At 38.1% G+C, this 21,899-nt stretch overlaps 1 protein-coding gene across 1 annotated transcript in view; it reads right to left on the reverse strand.

The window, feature by feature from the left end:
• Nucleotides 1-1,403: 1,403 nt before the first annotated feature.
• CPSF100 (cleavage and polyadenylation specificity factor 100) overlaps nt 1,404-21,899 on the reverse strand; it is a 435,702-nt gene continuing 415,206 nt past the window's right edge. Inside the window, exons 17-19 of the mRNA XM_089411014.1 lie at nt 2,214-2,288; nt 1,935-2,121; nt 1,404-1,817 (exon numbers count right to left, since the gene is read on the reverse strand). Of these exons, the coding sequence (XP_089267140.1) occupies nt 2,029-2,121; nt 2,214-2,288 (168 nt within the window). The 3' untranslated portion in view covers nt 1,404-1,817; nt 1,935-2,028. The remainder of the gene's footprint in view (nt 1,818-1,934; nt 2,122-2,213; nt 2,289-21,899) is intronic.

A 21,899-nucleotide genomic window follows, 5' to 3' on the forward strand; every position in this document is an offset into this window, starting at 1 on the left:
ATAAAATTTATTTCTATTTATCTCAAAAATGATTGGTTGAAATGTCTCCACTCTTATTGTGTAATGATGGCAACAATTTACTTTTGTGTACTCTATTATTAATTACTATGTACTATATCACTAATTACTATGTATAATAAATATAAATAATTAGAAAAATAACATTATATATTAATTACTATGTACCATAAACACAAATGGTTTGTAATTAAATTAAAAAATTCCATTTTTTCGTTGGTGTAAAGTATTGAATAGACAATTTTTATGGGTTCTATTTTTTAATTAAAAAAAGTAATTTAAAAAAATATAAAATTGAAAAAAATATGTAAAAATAACATATACAATTTGTACAACTCTCATTATATCAATCTATACTCTAATGACATTACTATAATATGAGCATTATCTAAAAAAAATGGCATCATTCTCTTCAATGTCAATTTTATATATATATATATATATATATAACTTTTATCTACCAAAAAAATGTTTAATTATATTAAAAAAATTAATAAAAAAAAGGTCAAACAAATATTCATATAACTCATTTTACAATTTTACTATTATTTGGACTACATACAACACATTATAGCATCAAAATATTTTATTAAACTAAGCAGCAGACCTTGTTTAGTACTTTTTGAGAATTTACTATTTCACTACTTTAAAATTTTTACTTTTAGTTTAGTATTATATGACTATTTTGAACTTCAACATAATGTCATTGTCATGTAATGAATTTACTTTTAGATGTGCATGGCACAATTTCAATTGTCAAATGATAAATTTCATTTAGATGTACCTTGCATGATGCCAAATGATAAATTTATATGGAACATTGCATAATGTCAAATGATGGATTCAATTTACATTGCAAAAATAGTAATTCATAATAATCTAATACAAAATGATGAATCTCGATTTAGATGTACATTTCATAATTACTAAAATTTATTATTTAATTATTGACATTGTTGGGATTTTATTTTCTATTCTTATATATTAATTTTTATGACTCTCAAGTAACCAGTTTCCCTGAAAATTCCCTAAATTTTAGGATTGCCTATATATGTCACCCTTGTGCATACCCCGCTCCCGCACTCTCGTGTCCCAGAAACTTGGTGGAACTTTGCAAATATACAAGTGCTTCAAAAAGAATAAACAGTGAAAAATAACTGGAGCTTATTACTAAGATAGCGCAATTAATTTCCCAAAGAATGCTTATTGTTGATGCTGATATTTTCAGCAATGATTAAACACCAAATTGACAAATATACAAGTGCTTCAAAAATTATAAGCAGTAAAAAATAACTGGAGCTTGTTACTAAGATAACACAATTAATTTCCCAAAGAATGCTTACAGCTCAAGCAGATGTACTCTAGTTTTAACTGCATACAAGTAGTTTTGTGATCATCAAAGTTCCAATTGAATTACTGGTGACAAAAGTGGTTAACAAAATTCATGTGCTGTCAAATTTGAACATGATGCATGGAGAATGGTGCTCTTGAAAATAGAGCTATAAAATTAGGGGTTCAGTATTTGCCTTGTCTATTGTCCTCATAAAACAGCACTATAACTACATCCCATTTAGTTCCTTTCTACCGTCTGCAACTTTTTGGTAATAACCCTTGTATAAATGAAATGCCAGATGCACTAATTCTCTAATGCTGAAACTCGTGATGAAAACAGGCTTTACACTACACATGTATAATGACACCTCAGATGCAAGGGACGTGAGCATAATGAGAAATATACGACAGCATTTACTTCTGTGACTGAATGATGCTTTGTGGCTTTCTCCATCCACGGGCAAAATCTGCATTTTGAAAAGAAAAAGACAAAAAGTTTTATTTATTTAGGTTTAGCTGGCTCGGTTAATTTGCAAATGCATATGCTCCAGCTTGAAATCAATTAAATGAAACAAAGACTTTACCTGGTAGAAATATAAAGGAGTTTAAAAATATAATAGGATAAGGAACCAGAAAAATTTGCCTCTGGTTCCACCATAAAAATTGGTGAACCATAGTCTAGACGGCATAAAACTGGGAGTATAAATACTCGCGGATTTTGTAGTATTCCTCTGATAGAGGGCCTTCAATCACTACTTGCTGGACTCCGCTCTGAAGCATATAAACGACAGAAAAATTTAGACTCAAGCATGGTTGAGTGCTTCAATAGATTCTAAATATATGAAACATAGTTAAAACAGTACCTTCTGACTGGAGTCTCCAACTTTACGAACTGTGATATAATCACCACAACGCAATTGGCCACCCACAAACTCAGCCTAGATTGCAGAAACAATTAAACCAAAGAAAAATGTCTGAGATGAAAGATAAAATATAGGTAGACCAATCAAAATTTTCGTCCAAATACTTAAATTCAAGAAACTTTCAAAAACTCAACCTACCAGTACAAGATTGATCATTGAACATCTAATGAGCATGCCCTTTTAACAGTAGAAGATTGAACATCCAGAAGGCTAAACCTCTATTGAGGACAGTACAAGATTGGAAGTCCTAAGAAACCTCCAACAGCTTAACACGTCCTGCCATAAATCGGTTATCGAATTGTCCTACGTATTAACTAATAATATATGTGCACGAGTTATCATGATGATATTAACAATATTTAATTCCTAAGGTTATAGCATTAATAAATTACCCCATACAACACGATAGAATCCATATTAATGCTGTCAGCTAAAGCATGGGCTGTCAAAGTTGTCCTTCAATAGATTGATCTTGATAGCCTTGTAGTGGTATTGAATTAACATAATGTTGACCTTAAAAATATGTAGAATACCCTATTAAAGTTAGCTTGGACACGTGCTTCCACATAGGTGTGGTGTCTTAGCATGCATTTTCCCAATAGGACTCTATTTATAAAATAACTTTTACTTTATGACTAGAAGTGACTTATGTTTCCTTAAGAGGGCAAGATTTAATCTTTATTGGAAAATCAAAATATTTGTAGATTAGAGCTCACTTCCCTTTCTTGATAATTACTCGTGATATTAGTTGGTCTTTTATTACTTTATTTATTCTTCATTAAGGAATTATGAAAAACAATGAAGATCGCAAGGATATAAAGTACACAAGATATAGGCTCCAAGCCAAGGCAAAACGCCTCCAAGGGGAAAACTAAGAAAGAATACTTCTCTTCTTATAGAATTAGATAAAAATGTCACTTCCAAGACCCAAAGACCAAAGCAAAAATTCCTCCCAAGCACCAAATCAACCCTCCAACAAGATCTCGTTAAAACAAGACAAAATCTACTAAAGTAAACGAGAGTCAACCCCTCTAATTCTGCTCCAATCAAGTTCTGACCTTCACATCGACTTGCAAGTCTCGGCCCTGCAATTACCCCAAAAACCCTAATTTGCTTGCACGTGTGCACAAAAAAGAGATTTTTTTCAAGTTTTCTGTATTTGCTTCGTCTTTTCCTTTCTTCCTAGACTTCTCGCTCTTGACTGCCTTCTTCTTCTTACTGCATATCGAACTTGTGAAGTGTTCCAAATGAGTCGACATCTCTTCTTATTTATATTCTTCTTGTGGGGTCGAATAGGCCTCTTCAAGGTCGACTTTATCATGGCAAGGCCAACTTGGTCTTAGAGGACAAATTGGCTTTTTGGACTAAAAAATAATGACTTTCCTTTGTTAGAACAAGTCCAAATGGGACTACAAATGACACAAATTCTTCTTTGACTCAATAAGCCCTAGAAGCATGAAGAACATGCCTTGACGTAGACTTTGAGCATGAAACCCATGCTTGAATAAATAAAAATTCTTTTTCTTCCCTTGTAGAAATTATACAATGTCATGATTACAAAAGTCATTATGAACACTAAATCTAGATACATTATCCAACACTCCCTCTTAACTAGGGAGGTATTCATAATTCCATCATGTGGTACAAGGATTTTCAAATTGAAGTATTCTTATAAGAATCAGATTGATAAGCCATACTTTAAAGCATCAATATCATAACCAACATTGTCATCATAGCAAGGCCTTTAACTTGACAAACTCTTCTTATTTCAGAGAATAATGTTGGAAGGCTTTACGTGAGACACCACACTACCTCTAAGGCACATACCCTATATGGATGTCCTTTGCAGATGCCTTACCTCATCCTCAAAGAGTATCAATCTATGACATTACTTCTATCTTGGATTTCCAATCCTCAAGAAGTACCAATCTCATATGCTTATTCAACCCTTCAGACCCCATTGTCTTTTCATGGCCTTCACTTAGACGTATGACTATTAGTCCTGGCCTAGTGCATGGCACATGAATAAAACAATATATTGTCCATCATCATTCCCTCTTGACTAGGGAGGAGATATCCACCAAACCAAGCTTGATTCTTAAGTACTCAAGCTTCTTGTTTGGAAGTGCCTTTGTTAGAATATCAACTACCTATTCATCTGTAGGAATATAATGTAGCTTCACGACCCCATCTCGTACCAAGCTTTTGATATAGTGGTACTTATTGTTAATATGCTTTGTCATAGCATGAAACATCGGGTCCTCGGTCAACCTTATGCAACTTTGATTGTCGTAATGTATAATTGTCGGGCTAAATGGTCCTTCAAATAGATCTAAAAGCAATTTCCTAAGCCAAACAACTTTTCTGCAATTTTAAACTTCACTTGTAGCAACATATTCTGCTTCAGCACAACTCAAGGCAATAGTATCTTGCTTCTTGCTCATCCATGAGATCATGGAAGATCCCAAACTAAAGCATCCACCAATAGTGCTTCTACCATCTGTGTCACTACCACTCCAATCAAAATTTGTATATCCCAATAGCTGAATTTCATTACCAGCGTATCTAAGGCAGTGATGTATTGTCCCATGAAGACATCTTAGGATATGTCCGGCTGATATCCAATGATCATGCTTTGGCTCCAACTGAAATTGACCAAAGACATTTACTGCAAAACAAATGTCAAGTCTAGTATCACAAGATACATTAAGGAGCCAATCAATTGTCTATAGCATGTATGATCCAACAGACTAGATTCTGAACTCCTTAACTTCTTTAGATTAGTAATCATAGGAGTTGTCATTGCCTTACTATCCATCATGCCAAATTTTTGTAACATCTTGAACACATATTTTCCTTGACCAAGATATATATGTCCAGGTTTCTGCCAAACCTCTAGTCCCAAATAATAGTGCATAAGCCCGATATCCTTCAAGTCAAATTCAACTGCCCACTGCCTCTTGCATTCTCGAATTCAATGTTCCACACCTGTAACAAGTCATCCACATATAAAAGTATGATCAAATGCTCATCCTTGACCACTTTGATGTAGAAGTCAGGATTTGGAGAACTCTTGAAAAAACCAAGTCTCAAAAGGTATGCATCCATCCTGGTATACCATGCTCTAGGTGTTTGTTTCAAGCCATATAGATCCTTCTTCAATCTGCAAACATGTGTCTCCCTCTTATGGACTTCAAATCCTTGAGGTTGTTCAATATATACCTCTTCATCAGTGGTCTCATTCAGAAAAGTCGTTTTAACATCCATTTGATGAATGTTCCATCCCATAATGGCAAGCAAAGAAACAAGCGATTTCTTCATAATTGTAGGAGAGAAGGCTTCTTCATAATTGTTAATTTTTCATAGGGCTATATTGTTCTTTGCTTTGATAATTGCATTTCTTCATTAACACATTAAGTTCATCCCATAATATCATAATGTTATTTAGATTTACATCATTATTCATCATCATATGCAACTATGTAGAAGAACAATAGAAGAAAAGCATTCACACATAGAGACACCATGATTGGTCGGAGACTAGAGAAAAACCCACTATGGGGAAAACCCTTTCAAATTTTTCTTATTAGATCGTCATCAAATGATTCAGCAAAAGAGAGTACAATGATTCATATCTTTATCTATGCAACTATTCAACAAAACAACTACAACATCCACGAAATGAATGCAACAATGCTTATACTTAAAACCCTGATTCAAAACCCTGTAATGAACTATCACTGTCTGCGGTCAATTGCCGAACGCTGTTGTCACAGGGTGAAATCTTCGGAAGACTGAGATTTCATCTTTTAGGTCTCGGTCGTACGGAGGAGGTGACATGCGAGCGACGATAGCTTCCCAATCGATCCCTTAAGCCTGGCATGAGAGCAATTGGGGTCAGATCTGGACTGCATAAACCCTAACTCCAAGTCGCATGGATGGAGAGTTGTCTGTGTGACTGGAAGGCTCCAGTCGCACTAATGAGATTTTGTGCAAGCGATTGCGGTCAAATCCTTCCTGTGTTGTGCTTGTGACTCAGATTCAAAACACTAAATCAGAGATGCGAGCTTCAGACCCTGCAATTTCACCTCAGAGCGAACTTGATCCTTCGCAGATGAGCCTCAAACCTGTGCGAGCCAAAAACCAAGATAAAAGAGTGTCTCTTGATGGTGTCAAAATGAGGTAGAGGTCACTTGTATTTATAGCCTTCCAATGGTGTCGACTTTGCTTTAGGGCCGACATTAACAAATGTGCACATGTGGGCTTTTCTTCATAAGTACACTTTCTCTTATCTGATTTGAGTGATCTTTAGATCGATTTTGGTCCTCTCGAAAAGAGGAATTCAATGCAATCATTATCTCTGTCATGTGAACTATCCAAAGTGGAATTTGACCACAATTGCATATTTTCAACACTCCCTCTCAATTAGGGAGAATTCCACTTGCATCATCTCATGTGTATGTTGTCATCAAATCATATCCAATCTTGATCACCTTGTTGATTTTGGGTGGCATCAGATGTGCTCTGGCTCCAAAATTTTGTGGAAGGGCTAGAATACATGAGATCTCCAAGACCCAGAAATTGTTTGGAGAAATTCCATCCGGATGAGGAGTTATTAAAATAGTTAATATTTTTAATGGGTTCCTAAGTTTAAACTTAGGAAAATAAAAATATTAATGGGTATTAATAAAGATAAGGGTGAGAAGCTTCTAAGAGACGAGAATCAAGTCTGTTTTAATCTTAGCCATTGATTAGAGACTTAATCTCAGCCATTGATTCATCAACAGGAAAAGTATAAGAGAAGAATTGAGGATCATTTGGAGACACACCAACGGATACTTAGTATCAAAGAGAAGGAGATCGATTTTAGAGGGAGAGTTGCAGGGTGAAGGAAGAGGAGGGCATCAGTAGCAGTCAGTGACTGAAGAGGAGGTGATGCAGAGGTATTGAGAGACAACGTAGAGGGAAGACGCAGTCCTCACACAAGTTTCCGCACAGGGACACAGAACTACACAGAGTGACGAAAGTAATGCAGAGCTAGGAGAAGGGTCTCCAGGGTGTCAGAAAGTTTCCAGGAAAGGGATGAACCTTGTCTCAGGTGTTTTCTCTTAGTAGTGTCTTAGTTTCTCTGTAAAATCATTCCTTGTAAGCAATTGTTGCTGAAGATTAATAAAACCCTCATCTGTTGCACTGATTTTCCTGCATTGGGTTTTTTCGGGGACAATTATCCAAAAACAACTGTGTTGATGTGATTGTTCTTGTGCTTGTTATTTTCTCTATGAAATTATGTGATAACCTAGATAACCGGATTCGTCCTATAGGCCCCACGAATCCCGAACCCATCGTGTCTGACACAATTCTCTTGAGATTCGTGTCCAAAAACCATGACACGTCGTGTCCTATTTTGACACGTCGAATCCGACTGCGTGTCACGATTTTGGCAGCGTGTCCTGTTTTCCAAAACTTGTTAGTCGGAAAAAGTGACCTGCACGGGTATGAAAAGGCCGCATTTGGTCATTACAGCCACGCATATTTTCATTTGGCAAGCGTTTTGGTAGCTTAATGATCAAGTCTAAGCCCTAGTATTGATATGCTATTCATGGTAATGTTAAATTCTTAAAGTAAAAGTGACATTCTCCTTAATCTTCATTTTCATCCTTTTACTTAAATTTTTAACATTACCATCAAATGACTCAAGATGTTTGAGAGTGGTTCCGGCCTCATTGGATTTCATATGGAAAAAGTAGAATTTTAGATTTCATTCAAAATCCAGCAGACTTATCAGTTTTTCAGGATTGGGATATTGCAATGTTTCCATTGAATTTTGTCATGTATTAAGGTATGGAACTCATATTTAATCAAGAGCACCAATCCCTCTATGTACCTTGATGTTAGTGACATTGGTTGTCGAACTCCTGTATCATGACCCTCCTAAAAATGTACGCATCACTCAAACAAAATCTTGACTTGACATGTTATGCTTGTTCTATCTTATGTTAATGCTTAAAGGGTGATATTAATGACAAAGATACCTCTGGATATTAATGCTTAGAGGGTGATATTAATGACAAAGATCCTGATTTTCCAACAAGACTAAAAAATTAGACATTTCTCGTGGTGGCAAGAGGGCCAAGCATAAGAAATAGATAATAGATTGACATGTATTTGAATTTTGTATGTATTATGCATGCTAATAGCTATTGATGAAGATCTATATTTGAAATCAATAAATTTGTATCATTAATTAAAATTTGTGTAAGAAATATCTAATTTTTAATATATATATATATATATATATATATATATATATATATATATATAACAAATCCTACGTGTCCTGTTCCAGGGGGTCAACGTGTCCAAATCCGACACCACGAATCCCAAATCCTACGAATCTCGAATCCCCGTGTCAGGTGATTTAGGTGATAACTGCAGAAGAATTTATTTTAATGTTTGTTGAAGGGATTTTGTAAATAACATATTGTGAGAAATAAGTAGGTGAAATAAATAAGTTACTGCAGTAGAATTTCGGGTTAGAAATTTTCACACATCTCAATTCATCTCTTGCTCATTCTTGCTTATCTCTTGAATGTCCCTACTCATATGCTGAATATTCTTGAATCTAAAAGAGGAAGAATTTTGACATCAGAGGGGAGCTCAGTCTACCATCCTTTGTCCATTAGGCTACTACCAAAACTTTGCCATCAACAAAGGCAATCCTATCACCTTTATCTTCTATGCAAGAAATAGAAAGCAAAATTTTCTTCAAACCAAGAACATAGAGTAAGTTATTGAGATGAATGCTTTGACTGGTCTCTAGATCCAGCGAAGTAGATCCAATCCCTTTCAAAGAGTAGCTCTTCTTGTCTCCAAGTTCGACTGAGTGAGAATGGGTCCCTTTTGCTAAAGTCTGGATTTGACTGCATTCACCTGCCATATGTCTAGAAGCTCCACTATCAATAACCCATACATTGTCATCCTTAAAAGTTCCTGAGGGAGTGGAGAAGAAACTTCCATCCATTACTTCTTTGCTAGCTTTGAGATGTACTTCAAGATATATCCTTTGATAGTTAATGGTGACTCCCAAGAGTCTTGAGACCTTTCTTGTTAATTTTAGGTAACAATGGTATGTTCTATGCTTAAGAGCAATTTACTTCAATTTCTTTAATAGCCCAATATCAATATCCAATTTAGCAATCACATCAGCATGATAGTAAAATGCAAATTGAACATAAACATAAACAGTAGAAGATAAGCCAAGACAAGAGAACACAAGATGTGGCACTAGCCAGGGACAAACCCCAATGTGGGGAAACCCTTGATCAATTCTTCTTATATTCTTCAATAGTTCAACAGAGAGAGAGATAGTACAAATTTACAAATCTGATAATTTATGACAACAGCATAAAAGCCCTAACCAGAAAAGTCAACGTTGGTCAACCAAGGGAGAATTCTTCCTCTAAACAGCTCAGTCAAACCCAGTCAATTTTGGCCTCCAACAGCAAACCCAATCAGCCCAAAACAGTCTCAAAAAGTCCAGTCAAAAGCTGGTCAACAAAAGTCAAACTACAGCCAGCCCTAGGGCAGTCAACGCTGGTCAAATGAGAGGTCAAATCACCTCGATTTCAGTGCCCAGATCTGCGGCCTGCCAAGGAGAAGTTCCTCACCCAAATCCGCAGTCAAGAGAAGGTCAATGGTGGTCAACATAGCACAAGAAACAACCTCTGCAATTCAGTCAAACTGGTCAACGTAGTCAAACAGATCCTCCTTCCTTCGCACGTGTGAGAGACAGCTGCCAGATTTGCGTACCCAATCAAGTGAGGAGAGAGAGATGAGTGAAGATGAGATGATGATAAAATGACTTGAGGTCTCCTCCTTTTATATGCAATGTTGAGGATGAGCTGGGGGTTTGAATGCATGTTTTGCTCGTTGGCCGACCTTGACAGTTTGTCCATAATATAAATAAATTCATATCTTCAATTTTACATGTCGGAATCAGATGATATTTAGATCAATCCTATACCTCTCGGAGAAAGGAATCTAAGAAAAATATCAGCTATCATAAATAAGATGACCGATGTGGAGTTTGGCCCTAGTTGCAATTTTTAACACTCCCTCTCAACTAGGGAGAACTCCATTTGCTAATCCATTTGTCTTTCGGTACTATCTCTGCCATCAATTCACTGCTCTACATTGCTCTGCTCTGTTGAACTATGCAGAAGAAGAAGTGATCGAGAATGTATCATACCATTCTCTACTGACTCAAAGTCAGTTGCAAATAAAAGAGAGTGTCTCATACCACTCTTACTGACCTAAAGTCAGTCCTAATGAAGAGAGTGTGTCATACCACTCTTACTGATCCGAAATCAATTCCAAATAAAGAGTGTCTCATACCACTCTTACTGACCCAAAATCAGTTCCAATTGATCCCAAATCAATATCCTCTAGCATAGGGAGTAAGGTAGTGCACGATGCGTCCATCGGTAGTACTATGGTCCATATCCTCATTTCCCTACTAATTGGCAAGATGAGAAGTACTTCCCATGAGTCCCAGACTGCATGGATAGGATGTCTCAGTAGGAGAAGGATGAACCACTCACCCTGCCTACATGTTGCCACGGGATATCATAGGGGAAGGATGAACCTCTCACCTTGTACATAGAAAACCACTAGGGGAAGGTTGAACCACTCACCCTATGGTTGCTTCGCTTCAAGAAGTACCCCAAGCCCCTCGGAGCTCTCAGAGCTCAGTGTACATATCATATAGGACCCTCATCAAAGGGTCCCTCCACGACTCCTAGTCGTTCTCGAAAAGTCAAGAATTTGAAATTTCCCAGGGGGCTTCGTCAGAATGTCAGTGACCTACTCATCAGTCCCAATATGATGGAGCCTTATTTCTCCTCGTTGTACCATATCCCGGATAAAGTGGTACCTGATATCGATGTGTTTGGAGTGATCATGAAATACAGGATTCTCTGGTAAACAAATCCTACTCTAGTTGTCGTAGAGGATCACGGTAGTATCCAGCATATGTCCAAACAGCCCACTGAAGAGAGCTTCCTCAACCAGACATCTTCATAGGAGGCAATACTCGCAGCTATGTATTCGGCCTCAGTGGTGCACAAAGCAACCAACTTTTGCTTCTTGCTCATCCAGGATATCGAAGTAGAACCCAAAGAGAAACAGCACCCGGAAGTGCTCTTGCAATCCACCACACTGCTTGCACAATCAGCATCAGAATAACCATGCAGCCTCACATCTCCGACAATGTATCTCAGTCCATGAGTGATTGTGCCCCGAAGATATCTCAGAAGATTGTTGGCACCAATCTAATGTGAGTGATGAGGTTCAACCATATATTGGCTCAACATGTTGACTACAAAACATATATCCGGATGGGAGTTCATCAAGAACACTAGTGCTCCTATGAGTTGACGATACTCAGAAGCATTTCCCAATTCAGGTCCGGCAGCACTACTACATAACTTCTTGAAGTTAAGTTCCATCAGGGTAGTCACGGGCTTGCAGTCCACCATCCCAAATCATTCCAATATCTTCACCACATATTTTCCTTGAGATAGTTAAATTTCTCCTGGCTTTAGCCAGACCTCCAACTCTAGGAAGTAGTGCATCAATCCTAGGTCCTTCATCTCAAATACAGAAGTCAACTCCCTCTTACATTTGTGAATGAGAGGGTCTGCACCAATCAGAAAGAGGTCATCCACATAAAGCACCAGTATGAGAGGCTCATCATTTTCAACCTTAAAGTAAAGGTTCGGATCAGCGTCACTCCTAGTGAATCCCAGCTTTTCATCAAATAGCTATCGATCCTTTCATACCAAGCTCGGGGTGCTTGCTTCAGCCCATAGAGAGCTTTCTTCAACTTGCATACATGAGATTCCCGGTTATGAATCTCAAACCCCTCGGGTTGTTCCACATACACTTCCTCTTTAATCGAACCATGCAAAAAAGTGGTCTTGACATCCATCTGATGTAGTTTCCATCCTTGCGAAGCAGCAAGGGCTATGATCGAGTGGATGGTGGTGTATCGGGCAACAGGTGCAAATATTTCATCGTAATCCACACCTTCCTTTTGAGAGAAGCCTCAAGCAACAAAGCGAAACATGTACTTTTCTGCACTCCCATCAACTCCATGCTTGATTTTGTAAAGCCATTTAGAGGTGACAACTGATTTGTCCTGGGGTCTGGGGACCACATCCCAAACATAATTCTTCATGGACTCATGTTCTTCATTCATAGCATCCTTCCATACTTGATGCTTCACGGCTTCTTCAAATGATGTAGGCTCGTTTTGAATGATAATGTTCATAATGGTCAAGTATCCTTGATACCTGGTCGACTTCTTGCTTTCACGGAAAGTCCCTCTTCCTGTAATATGTCACTCAGCATCTTCAAGAGTCCCCCTAAGCCATGAGGGCCTCTTCCTAGAGGAGGAGGGCTCTTGAGGAGGAGGATCAATAGGATCCATAGGTTCTTCAACATCCGGCATCGTTTCATCTTCTTTTTCATCCGGCTTCCTAGTGTCAGCTTCTTTATCCTTCCTTGGAATAGGAAGATTGTCAACCTTGCTAAGAGCCATATCTTCATCAAAGGTGACATCATGACTTATCTCAACTTCCCTTTGACCAGCCACATAAATTCTATAGCCCTTAGAATTTTCTCTATAGCCCACAAAGATTCATTTCTTTCCAGATGCACCCAATTTGCTTCTTTTCTCTTTCGGCACATGAAAGTATACGGGACATCCAAAAATTATAAAATGAGAGACATCGGGTTTCTTACCAATGAACATTTCTTTGGGAGTCTTGGAGTCCAATGCTTGATGAGGGCATCGATTTTGAACATATACAACGGTATTCGCTGCTTCGGCCCATAGAAACTTCGGAAGCCTATGATCATGGAGCATGGCACGAACAACTTCTACAATCGTACGATTCTTCCTTTCAGCGACACCATCCTGCTCAGGAGTGTATGGTGTTATGGTCTCCCTCTTAATGCCAGCTTCTCTGCAATAGTCATGGAATTCATTGGACTCATACTCGGTCCCAATATCAATCCTCAATATCTTGATTCTCTTCTCGAATTGATTTTCAATAATGGCTTTGAAGTGACGGAACCAGGTGAACACTTCATCCTTCTTTTTCAAGAAGTAGATCCAAGTCTTGCGAGAACAATCATCTGTAAATGTGAGATAATATAGATATCCTCCCAAAGAGTTTACGGTCATCATACCAGATATGTTGAAGTGGACCAACTGCAAAATATCGGAGCTCTTGCAATTACTTGAGGGGAATGGTCCCCTTTTAAGCTTTCCTTCAACACATCTCGGACATACACCTTCATGCTCGACTTTGAACTCAGGCATCCCTGTCAACATCTGTCTTACATTGGGTAGAGCCTTATAATGAAGGTGGGCAAACCTCCGATGCCATAGTTTAGATTGTAGAGATGTGTCGCAAGACATAGCCCCCAATGGACTTCCTCCAACTTGATATAAAGAGTCAACCCGAAACCCAAGAGTAAAAGCATCTTTAAAATTCTTTTTCCAGACGCGTACCTTTCCATCGATGAATGCCGCCTTGTAGCCTTTGTCTTCCATTGCCGAAAAGGAGGCCAGGTTCTTCTTGAGATCAGGTACATATAAAACTTCTTGCAAATGGATCATGTTACCGTGATTCAATTGAAGGGTAACATTCCCTACACCCTTTACGGGATAGGTGGCATTGTCTCCAAGAATAATCTCCAAGTCTGTCTCCTCTATCAAATTAGAGAGAGCTTCCTTGTAACCAGTGAAGTGCCTTGAGGCACCACTATCAATAAGCCAACTTCCCAACGAGTCCAGAGGAGAGGTAGTGGAGAGGGCTGATATAAGATAATACTCAACCTGCTTATTGTTAACAACATTTGGTTCTTCATAGCTGGAGTTCCTTGCTTTCTTGGAGGGTTGACCATTTCCATGATTTCCCGCATTCCTCTTTCCTTTGCCATTGAACCTGCCATTCCTTTGATTGTTGTTGTTGAAGTTGCCCCTAGAGTGATTGTGATCATTATCATGTGATGTGTCCTTTCTATTTGGACACTCCCTCGCATAGTGGCCAAATTTATTGCAAACAAAGCATCTTTTTTTCCTTACACCCTTCGATTCGATCTTTCCTTTGGAATGACCTTTAGGCCTAGAATTATTTCTCCTTTTGGCATGAGAGGAGAAAGTAGTGAGGTTGCCTCTATTTGAAGGCATTTCTTGCTCCACCATTCTTGTCTATTCTTGAATGCATCTCGACATCAATTCTTCAAACCCTGGAATTCAATCATTATTGAGAAAATTGGTTCTAAATATATACCACTCGAATGGTAGCCCTCCAAGAGTAGTGATAGTTAGTTCTCTATCAGGAATGACTTCTCCAATTGATAGAAGATCATTCTTGATATCAGTGATCCTTAAGAAGTAGGATTGAATATCCTCGTCCTTGCCATTCTTAATATCCTTCAACTTATTTTTGAGGAACAAAACTTGATTTGCATCACTAACCTTAACCATGCTTAACAATCTGTTGTAGATCTCCTTGGAGGTGTTCAAATCGGAGATGTAGGCCACCGACGCTTGTCAATTGAATCTCTGATAATATTTTTCGCTTTGACTTCATTCTTAGTGTACTTGTTCTTTGTAGCAACTGGCGCATTTGATGGAGGCTCCGAGATTTTACCCTTCACATAGTCCAACACTTCTTGTCCTTCCAATCTCAGATCATGAGACAACTTCCATCCGTGATAGTCAGACTTCTCACGGAGCTTGTCTTCGGCCGGGAAGTGGGATGAGGAACCCATTGAGCCTTTTGTCTTTTCCAACTGTCTTCGATGATTGCTCTTTCACTCTTGCTTGGGCTTTGTCTTCACCTCAGCTTTGATACCATGTTATGTTTGATATGTTCTATGCTTAAGAGCAATTTACTTCAAATTTCTTATTAGCCCAATATCAATTTCCAGAATAGCAATCACATCAGCATGATAGTAAAATGCAGATAGAACATAAATATAAACAATAGAAGACAAGCCAAGACAAAAGGACACAAGATGTGGCACTAGCCAAGGACAAACCCCAATGTGGGGAAACCCTTGATCAATTCTTCTTATATTCTTCAATAATTCAGCACAGAGAGAGATAATACAAATATACAATTCTGTAATTTTATGACAGCAACTGCAAAACCCTAACCAACAAAGTCAAAGTTGGTCAAACAGGTCAGATTTGACCTCTAGACAACCCCGGTCAATGCTCAGTCAACTCGACCTCCAACAACAAGAAAAGTCAACTCAAAAAAGTCTGAAAGTACAATCAAACTTCAGTCAACGCTAGAAAGATCTGCAGTCAACCTTTTGACAATCAACGCTGGTCAAACTTGAGGTCAGATCACCTCGATTTGTGTGCCAAAATCTGTGGCCTGCCAAGGAGAAGCAGCCACACCTAATCCGCAGTCAAAGAGGAGTCCACACTGGTAAACACTGGTCAAAATACCTTCCTACAGCCCTGGTCAAACTCGGTCAACGCAACCCTAATCAGAAAACACTTCGTCCTTCCACATGTGGGAGAGATGTTGCTCCTTTTATCCATACCAAATCAAGTGAGTAGAGAGAAGGATGTGAGATGAGATGAGTGAAATAATGCCACAAGGTCTCCTCCTTTTATATGCAAGGTTGAGGATAAGTTGGGAGTGAAAATCACTATTTTTCTTGCTGGATGACCTTGACAAATTGTCAAGAATACAAATAAATTCATATCTCCATGAATACATGTCGGAATTGGATGATCGTTAGATCAACTCTCGGAGAGAGGAATCCAAGACAAATATCAACTTCCATAAATGAGGTGACCGATATGGAGTTTTGCCCTAGTTGCCAATTTTAACAAACGCAATCAAGGCAGAGAACAAACACAAACTTGAAGGAGCCTCAAACTATAGGGTTTGGAAGAAGAGGATTGACCTCATCCTTGAAAACAAGAAGGTTCTAGACTTGGTCAAAGGAAAAGTAAAGAAGCCTACAGATGACTCTAGTGATGCTAACAAAGTAAAATTCAAAGAATTAGAATTGATGGCCATGACTCTAATGGTAGAAGGAATAAAGGACAATCTTGTCCCATTTATAGCCAACATCAATCATGCTCAAGAAAAGTATGAAGCCTTGTCAAAGTTATTCACTATTAAGAACATTGGTCAAATGGCAAGCTTGAAGAATGAACTAAGGACCCCAAAGATGACTAAAGAAGATGCAATGGCCTCCTTTGTGAAGATAGCAAGAATCAGAGATGAGTTTTTGGCCATTGACGAAATTGTTCTAGACAAAGAACTCGTGATCACTGCTCTATTAGGATTGCCACCTACTTGGGGTGCATTTGCTGTAGGTCTTAACAGTTGGAAGGAAGCTCCTACTTTTGAAGAAGTATGGACTGCCTGCAGTGAGGAAGAATTGAGGATCTCATCAGTTTCCAATCCTAAAGATGTTTCAAATGCCTACAATGCTCAACATAAAGGAAAGAAATCGAAAGGACCAAGGAATAAAATTGACATGTCCAAGGTAGAATGTTGTCAATGTCATAAGAAGGGTCACTACAAGAGTCATTGTCCCGACAATCCAAGAAACAAGATGAGAGAAAGAGATCAAGCCAATGTTGCTAAAGACGAAGACCTAAAAAAAAGCCAAACCCGAAGAATTTGACATAAGGGACTTACACTACTAAGTCCTTTGCTTGTAACCTTAGATATCTTATTTTATATTTTTGATGTTTTCGAATTTAATAGTTTTTAACATGTTTTTGGGAAAAGACATTTTTTGTTTTTAAGTTTATAGGTATCCCTCAAGCTTTGGAGGGAGCCCCCAACAACTCCCAAAGACAAGTATCTCATTTCCTTTCAATTTTTGATTTCATGTACTCATTTAGTTATGATTATATTAAATACTAATCATCATTCTCCCTCCATTATCTTGATTAGGAAAACATCTGCTATATTCTCAAGCAGTATGAAAGAGGACCTCTCAAGAAAAGGTTTGTCAAAGAACAAAGGTATGCTTTAAAACATTGATTTCATTATAATAAATGTTTATTCATTTGACAATCTATTACTAACACTGTTGTTGTGACTATCTATAGTGAACCATATTGATTCTTATTTTGGGTGATTCATCACTTGATAAATCTGCCCCACTCCTACTCTTAACTGATTTTATAGAACCCTAGAAAGGTTCTCTAGAAAACCCTAACCTAAGGGTATGCTTATGGTAATGATCGAAACTCTAAACTGCTTAGGGTTATTGAGAAACGTTATTTGAAGTTTTATTCATGATGTCATGTTTGGGATTTTGGTATGATTAGGAAACCTAACCTTTTAGGATTGAATGATAAAGTCTAAAATCCCAAACCTCTGAAAGTTTTGGTAATCTTGGGTTTGCTATGTTCCTATATTGAAACCCTAACTCATTAGGTTTTGGTGGAATGTGTAAGCAAGACCCTTATAATGTCTTAGAAATGATTTCCTTGGTATGTGTGTGTTTGTCTGATCAAACCCTAGTCTAATCAAGTTTGTTGTATGTTTAACTCTTATTGATATTTGTGAAGTTGGGTTTGACTAAAGCATGATATGAAATGCCTATGCATAATGATAAAGTCCTAGTGTTGGAAATACTGAGAGGGGGGTGAATCAATATTTCTTTTCAATTGTGACTTTTACTAGTTAGATCGCTTATATTTAGAACACAAAATGAACAATAAGAATAAATGATTTTGTTAATTTCTTTAATAAATCAAGTACAATGTATATAGGGCTCCAACCCTAGATGAAGACATCGATCCTTCAATCACCCAAGCTCCAACCTGTTGACAAGCACCAACTTGGACTTTTGTGAGGCTCCGACTTCTAAGGCTCCAACCCTATTTTCTCAAGGCACCAACCTTGCGTTTAGAGGCTCCAACCCCTAGGACACCAACCCTTCTTTGGTATAGGCTTCGACTTAGTTTCTTGAGGACATCGATCCTCTAGGGCTCCAACCCTATCCTCCAAGGCACCAACCTTGTCTTTTCGAGGCTCCAACCTCTAGGGCTCCAACCCACTGCAATAATTCATCAATATATGTTTGGTAGTAATTCACAACTCCCAAAATTTTCTTCACTGAGCCCTATCAATCTTCAGCTTCACTGTAGTCTTCCAATTTACATCATCAATGACAACCTTGTCATATAGAAGGTGTCACCAGTGTTCTTCATGGTACTCAATCAAATCCTCCTAGTTGACTTCATGATGACTTCAACACAACATCATGTCTCCAAGGCTGTTTACAAGGCTTCTCCAAGTCTTACTCATCCACACATCACAAGTTCCAGGTGACTGTTCTTTTCACAGGTCAATAAACTTCATACCCAAGCTTCAATCTTCCTATGGGCAATAATCCTTCACTGCATCAGACCACTGTTCAAAATATCACTCTACCCAATGCACCATGCTACACCAAGACTTCAGTAATGACAATCCTTGCACCACACTACACCATTGTCCAACGCACCATGCTGCACCAAGACTTCAAGATCTTAGTGCTTCTTCATTGCCTCAATGCTTTAATGCTTCAAAGTATCTTCGCTCAACTGTTGCACATTCTTCTTCAAGGCTTTATCATGATATCTTCAAGGCTATCCTTAAAGGAGCTGCTAAAGAGTCTTCTTGACTATCCCAAGATATTCTTCAATACTCCAAAGCAATAGTCTGAAAGGTGATCTCAACAATACTCCAAAGCAATAGTCCGAAAGGTGATCTCAACAATACTCCAAAGAAATAGTCTGAGGGTGATCAATACTCCACAATTTGAGCTACAACAAAAGTCTGAGGGTGATCAATACTCCACAATCTGAGCTACAACAAAACTCCACAGTCCGAAGGTTATCACAACACTGCTCCACTGATCAAGGGTAATCTTAGAAGGTTCAAGTCATGCATCATAGAATGTTACAGATCCGAGCTGCTATGTATGTCCACCGAGCCACTGTGTGGAAGGTTGAGCACAGGTCTGAGTCACAGTGGGTTGTATCACAGTCCGAAGTAGATAATAGGCTTCACTATCTCAACTGATTCAGAGGAACCATAGTTTTACACCAGTCCATGGTCTAAGTCCAAGTTCAAGGTTAATACTGCACCATATGTTATCGAAGTAGATTCGAGCTACTATGTATGTCCACCGAGCCACTGTGTGGAAGGTTGAGCACAGGTCTGAGTCACAGTGGGTTGTATCATAGTTTGAAGTAGATAATAGACTTCATTGTCTCAACTGATTTAGAGGAACCATAGTTTTACACTAGTCCAAGGTCTAAGTCCAAGTTCGAGGTTAATACTGCACCATATGTTACAGGAGGATGGCACAAATCCGAGTTATAGTAATGGTGCACAGTCCAATCTGCAGTTGAGTATGAGGCAGACCCCTTGTTCGCAAATCTAAGTCGACAGACCGTAAATCTAAGCCTAGAACAATCTACTGCACCTCTTCTTCCATAGTCTGTAATCCACTTAATCTGTAGTCATGTCATAAGGTGACTAGTACAATCCTTTAATTCACAAGATGTGAATTGATCCTCCTTCTCTATCCTTTTGGATGACCGAATTGATGGCTAAAGAATGAGCTTGAATCCCTAATAAATAGAGGTTTTTGCACAACAAAACAAAAAGACACATTCCTGTTTGGAGGCCGACTTGTGTAGGCTTGCTCAGGTCGGCTCCATGTCCAAAATTAATAAATTAACTTCAAAAATCATTTCTCCCAAACCGCTTAGAGTTCAGGCCAAGTAATAGCTCATTGGAAAGGAAAAATTATGCTTTACAAGATGTTGTAGGTGTAATCAAGGAATTCTGCCTCTAAGATAGTAAGAAATAATTTTTAATGTGACTGATTAATTATTGGTGCAGAAATGAGGGCAGGGGCATAATGCCTTGAGTGTTGGGCTTTTTCATAGATTGATTTCTTCATTGATTGTTTTCTTAATCATGTCCTTGCCTTCTTTAATATAGGGTCACCATCAACGTTATTGGAGGTTTGTCATCATGAGCATTGCGGTGTCATCATGAAGATCATTTATCATAGACATGTTATAGCATAATTGACACTTCATCTCTTCAAGAATATTTGTCATTCAATCACTGTTATATCAACGATCAACTATTGACATCAATGAAAACCTAGATTAACACCAAGATGTATGAGCTGGTCTATTTGTTGGTGGTCATGTATTCTAGGGTTTGGAAACAAACTCTAGTCAAAGTTTGTCTTTCTAGGATGATAGTATTTGTGAAATTCTAGGGTTTCAGAAGAAGTGAAAATCTCTGATCAATGATGACAATACGATAATTTGAGATTTGTGTTAGATTGTTGAAATCTGAGTTTTAGTTGGGATTGATGTTTGATTGAAAATCTGGGGTTTGCAACTAACCCTAGTGGAAGTTGGTCATGTTAATGACTAAGCTGTGATTGGTTTTGATTGATTCTTTTGTATGAAATCTAGCATTTGTATGAATCCCTAGTGGAAGCTGGTCATGTTAATGACTAAGCTGTGATTGGTTTTTATTGATTCTTTTGTATGAAATCCAGGATTGTATGAATCCCTAGTGGAAAACTAACATATGAATTCTGAAAGTTGTTAGATGCCTTGTAGATCTATATTTGTTTGAATTGTTTCTAGAGTTTGCTATATGTTGCAGTAGGGTATGTCACACCTTTGAAAGAAACATTGAAACCCTAGATGGAATGAAAGTTGCTATTAAGTAGTCTAGGGTTATGACAAAGTCCCTAGCAAGAAGTTGAAGAGTATGTATTTCTTAGGTATCTGATATATGAAATGCTTCCGTAATTCTGATATGGCTAACTTCATGCTTCTATAGATTTGGTTGTACTTGCTATCTAAGTTGTGCAGGTACACAATCTTCAATATGGTGAAGATGTTCGTTAATGTGATAAGCATGATGGGGATGATAATAAATTTGATGAAATGGTTGGAAGCCACAAAAGATTCTCCAATGACGAAAAGAAGAAGTTGATCCCCCTGAGATTAAGAGGGAGTCTGGATAAAGGATGATCCCTGGTTGAGAGGGAGGGCATAGCTTGGTTCTAATTAAAGAATGAATTTCGGAGGATATGTTGTTGCATGAGAAGTAGGAAAGGAAAGTGTATGATTGAGGAATCTTTTGTCAGAGATTCGGTTGATAGTCTTACTATGACAAGTTGATAAGCAACATCAAAGTTTTCTAGATGACCCCCGAGGTTTGTATTTTTTTATGTACATATTAAAGTATATTATTGATTGGGGTTATGTTTGTACAGATGAATCTCTCGAAGGTTTTGATAGCATGTTGGTTACCAATCAGTTTGATTGGGAGAGATTAGTCATCCTTGATCTGTTGGATCAAGGAGTGTCAAGGCTTTGTGAGTGAAGCATTGCCTAGGAGGACATCTGGTTGGCACTTTGTGTGGATGTCTAGGTCCCGAAGTAGGAATGATGGCGTGGGTCATAGAGCTATGAACATGGATACACACCTAGGTCCCTAGGTTGATGGGTAGTAAGTGAGCCTGATGGTACCT

The sequence above is a fragment of the Pinus tabuliformis genome, chromosome 3_1 (genome assembly GCF_031772625.1).
Source record: "Pinus tabuliformis cultivar Carrire ecotype Pingquan chromosome 3_1, CPIR1, whole genome shotgun sequence".
In the NCBI taxonomy this organism is placed as follows: domain Eukaryota; kingdom Viridiplantae; phylum Streptophyta; class Pinopsida; order Pinales; family Pinaceae; genus Pinus; species Pinus tabuliformis.